This window comes from Cucurbita maxima, unplaced genomic scaffold, assembly GCF_002738345.1.
Source record: "Cucurbita maxima cultivar Rimu unplaced genomic scaffold, Cmax_1.0 Cma_Scf00068, whole genome shotgun sequence".
Taxonomy (NCBI): Eukaryota; Viridiplantae; Streptophyta; class Magnoliopsida; order Cucurbitales; family Cucurbitaceae; genus Cucurbita; species Cucurbita maxima.
Genome location: NW_019272084.1, coordinates 149,584 through 153,906, shown reverse-complemented (window position 1 = coordinate 153,906; position 4,323 = coordinate 149,584). Strand labels below are relative to the sequence as shown.

Genomic DNA, 4,323 nt, shown 5'->3' with positions numbered 1-4,323 from the left:
AAAATACTATAGACCAGTCAAAGTCATGTAGAAGGTATGGAAGGCATTATATAGGAACCGATTTCTCCCATGGATGAGGACTAGTTATGTTATCCACGTCATAAACTTGAAACGCATCCCGATCAAGAAAACACCAATAACAATGCGGCAATACGACCTCCTACCATGATGAAGAATCTCATTACGAAGGAAGTAGAAGAGAGTTTGGTTGAATGATACGACACATCAACCGATCAAGAAAAGACTTATAAAATTTCTTGGTAGATTGGAAGAGATATCACAATGCTGAGATCGGTTGGAAACGCTTCGAGAGAGATAAAGTCAGCCTCATTCTACATTGCTTAGATCGTGAAGAGTTGATAAAGACGTCAACCAATTGATTGGAGGAGAATATCATAAGCATGCTTGTCAAAGGTCTGTTACCTGTAGTCGCATTCTGGATGTCACTGTCATGTTTGTCCAAGGCGTGTTGTCTGTGGTCTCATGCTCGTTCCAAACCCCTTTTACTTGTTTTCACGGAGTTAGGTCTTTATCATTTCTATTATGTCAATTCGACGGTGTATGACCGTTCACCAAAATCATGTTTATACCTACGAGGATCAAAATGCCTCAAAATGTACTATAGGGGGATGTGACAAGTTTTCAATTCTTCATATCCGGGTTATATGTAAATCCTAATAGTTGCTTAAGGCACCCAATCTGCCTATTCATAAGATATCTCTCTCTCATCCCTCACTTATTTTACCTTTTCATTGATCTCTCTCTCCCTCCATCCCTCCTAGATTTGTTGTCTCTACACCAATTAGATTTTAGTTCATTAATTTAAAAGGATCTAAGTCTAGTTTACAAACTTTCAACTACTTCTAGTGTGGTTCAATGATTTTTACAAAAATAAAAGTGATAAAAGGAAAGAACCTATCATAGTGATAATTGGGTTCAATTTAATCAAAGGAGAAAAGAGATGTCTATCATAGTGATACAAATCTATCATTAAGCGAGCATTAAAAAAAAAAGTCTATAAATGGTAAAAAAGAATTGTTGATAGATATAAAAACAACATATTATTGATAGACTTTAAGACTTCCAAAAATGTAACATTTGTAAATTATTTTTTTGTGATGCATTTGTAAATTTATTGGATAGTTACAAATACGACAAACAACTCTGCCTCTCATTATTTGTGACATCTTTGCAAATAAAAAGTCACCAATATTCTATTACAACACTAACAATGACATGATAAAAAAGATTGAAAAATATATAATAGTGTTTTGTCGATTCTATCTCTTTATTATTTTTATTATAATATAGAGTCGTATCTAAAAATATAAACACCTAAAAGTATTAGGAAATTGTTATTATTATAGTAGGACATTGAGAAGTCAATGAAACAGATATTGTTACATTGCATAGTTCTTGAGGTGACCCAAACAATTAATTAAACATCCATAATCGGTTGGAAAAATTAGGGTTTTTGTTTAGTTAAAATCTTCCTATCCCTTTTCAAGTTAAAACAAAAATAAAATTATATTGACAAATAATTTTTTTTTTAATTTAATAATTTTAAAAATGAGAGATCCATCATTAAAATGACAATTAGTGTCTTATCTTATACCATAGACTTAAATTTAAAAATTAAATTTACCTACCTAACATACCTAATTAAAAATGGTTAAACCATATAAAAATAATAATGGTTAAATAGAACAAGAATAAAGTATCACTCCACACCTCTGGATGCACAAAAAATACTTGAATTATTAAGTTTTCTTTGTCTCTTCTTGTAATCTTGCATGTTTTTCTTTCCTTTTTACTTTTGTTTTTAAACCATGCCTCAACTGCTGAATTAACATTCAATATTGTTTCTCTCGGAGCTAAACCCGATGAAAAGATCGATGCCTCGCCGGTGCTTCAAATAGCATGGGCTAAGGCCTGTGACTCATCTGAACCGGCCACTATTTAGGTTCCCGAGGGTATATTCTTCGTTCGAAGTGTGAGATTTAATGGGCCTTGTAAGAACAATGCTATTACTGTTCTCATTGATGGAACTCTTGTGGCTTTCTCACACATTCAAGTTTTAGCTAATTCTAGTTCTTGGATTTTGTTTAATCACATAAATGGGCTTTCCATTACTGGCGGTATTATTGATGGGTAAGGAACTCCCACGTGGAATTGTAAACACTCAGGGAAGAGTTGCCCCATTGGAGCCGCCGTATGCAAAATTTGAGTTGGCTCCATATAAAAAAATTTTGAAAATTTTTCTTTAACCCAAAGTTGAATGAAAATGACTAGATTAATTACAATATTATTTTAAATTTTTACTAATTCTGGCTTTTGATTGTTTTGAATTGATAGAGTCTTAAATAAATGATGGAAAGAATGTGAACATCAATGGATCATCTTCAATTAACAGCCAATTGTTCAGCATTGTAATGAATCGGTGCCAAAACGTGCATATGACAAGAGTGAATGTCTTGGCTTCTGGCGATAGTCCAAACAGTGATGGCATCCATGTGCAACAATCATCAGATGTGACTATCCTCAACTCGAACATTGGAAACGGTGACGACTGCATCTCCATCGGTCCAGGGACATCCAGCATGTAGATTGAAAGTATTACATGTGGACCTGGACATGGAATCAGGTAACGAGAGATAGATTAGGATGAACATGTTTAGAAATGTTTTTTAAAGGGTTTAAATAATTTTGTCGCATTAATTTTTAAAAGATAATCTAAATGTTAAATTAAATTTGAATAATTAAAATATATTCTAAGTTATTTTGAACGTGAGAAAAATGATTGAAATTATTTTAAAATTATTTTGGATAAAAATAGTTATATAATATATTAGGTTAGAGTGAGGAAATTAAAGGTTAGAAAGCATTTGGTATTTTGTTGAATGTGTTTGTAGCATTGGGAGCTTACGGATAGAGGATGAGGAGGATGGAGTGTATAACATGACAGTGAAATCATCTAGATTCATTGGAACTCAGAATGGAGTAAGGATTAAGTCTTGGAGAAGATCAAAGACTCTCGTGGTCAGGTATATTTCCTTATTTGTTGTATATATTCATATCTTATTATTGAATTCCTAATTTATATTTGGTTTTATAATATAGTTTAATAATATAACTTAGGGTTTCATGGAATTAAAAATTTTAGGAGAGAATAACGGAGTAAAACAAGTTTACATGGTAAATTTGTTTATAGATGTCCTTGTTTATCCGTTTTCATAGTATATTTTGATTCTGGAGTTAAAGTTAGTGAAGTAATATACGAAGACATCAAGTGAACTTCAACCACTGAAATAACAATCAATTTTGATTATAGTCCAACAAATCATTGCATTGGATTAGGCTTGATAGACATAAAGCTAACTTACGAGAATCTCATTGCTAAAGCTTCATGTAAAAATGTTGAAGGAACTACCTTTGGTGTGGTTGAACCTTCTAGTTGTTTAGCATCGACAAACTTTTATCCATATACTATAGACCCTTTAGGTTATTCTTAAACATGACCCTCTTCTATGTCAATCACATATGGGATAATATTAAATTTTAAATAAAATAATCAAAGTTATTATTAAAATTAAACAAGTAATTACGAGGCTTCAGGGCATAAAGCTTAACACTCTCGACCACCTAGATATTCTAACATTTTCTCCACTGTTTATGTTACCCTAGTTTATCTGAGTGGCCTAGATCATAAATTGTAGCATCATGGTATCTACTTTTTTCAACACTTGTTCTTAGCATGCCTTTCCTTATAAGGAATTTGAGCAGGGTCGGTCTCAGTCAAGGCTCTACCTGCTCTATCTTCTTGTATAGTACCACTTCAGATTTTAAGGTCCATAATCTATCATCACGCCATAGACTCCAAGTTATTAGGTATTGTAACCAATTGTATCCTAATTAGTTCAAAAGACAGTAACTGACATATGCATATAATTCACATAAGGAGTGAGATCATGCCTACTAACCTTACAACTTACATACCTTGTCAAGGCGAAGTGAGCTTAAGTCAAGCTGTAGGCTGTCACGATCATGCTTGTCCAAGGCGTGTTGCCTACGGTCGCGTGTCAGATGTCCCAATCATGCTTGTTCATGACGTGTTGTCCACAGTCGCATGCCCGTTCCAAACTCCTTTACTTACTTTCAAGTTAGATAGGCATTTACAATTATTGTTGTGTTAGTACGACTGAGTATGACCTGTCAAAATCATGTCTACACTCGTTAGAGCTAAAATGCCTCAAAATGTACAATAAGATATGTGACTAGTCATTAATTCTTCCTATTCAGGTTATATGCTGTCAAAGTTGGGGT

The 4,323-nt window shown here is 33.2% G+C and overlaps 1 protein-coding gene across 1 annotated transcript; it reads left to right on the top strand.

Moving 5' to 3' along the window:
- Positions 1–2,456: 2,456 nt before the first annotated feature.
- On the top strand, positions 2,457–3,293 carry LOC111472212 (polygalacturonase-like). Its single transcript, XM_023117856.1, has 3 exons — positions 2,457–2,602; positions 2,913–3,044; positions 3,212–3,293. Exons 1-3 carry the CDS (start codon positions 2,457–2,459, stop codon positions 3,291–3,293), a joined length of 360 nt encoding a protein of 119 aa, XP_022973624.1.
- Positions 3,294–4,323: the final 1,030 nt, after the last annotated feature.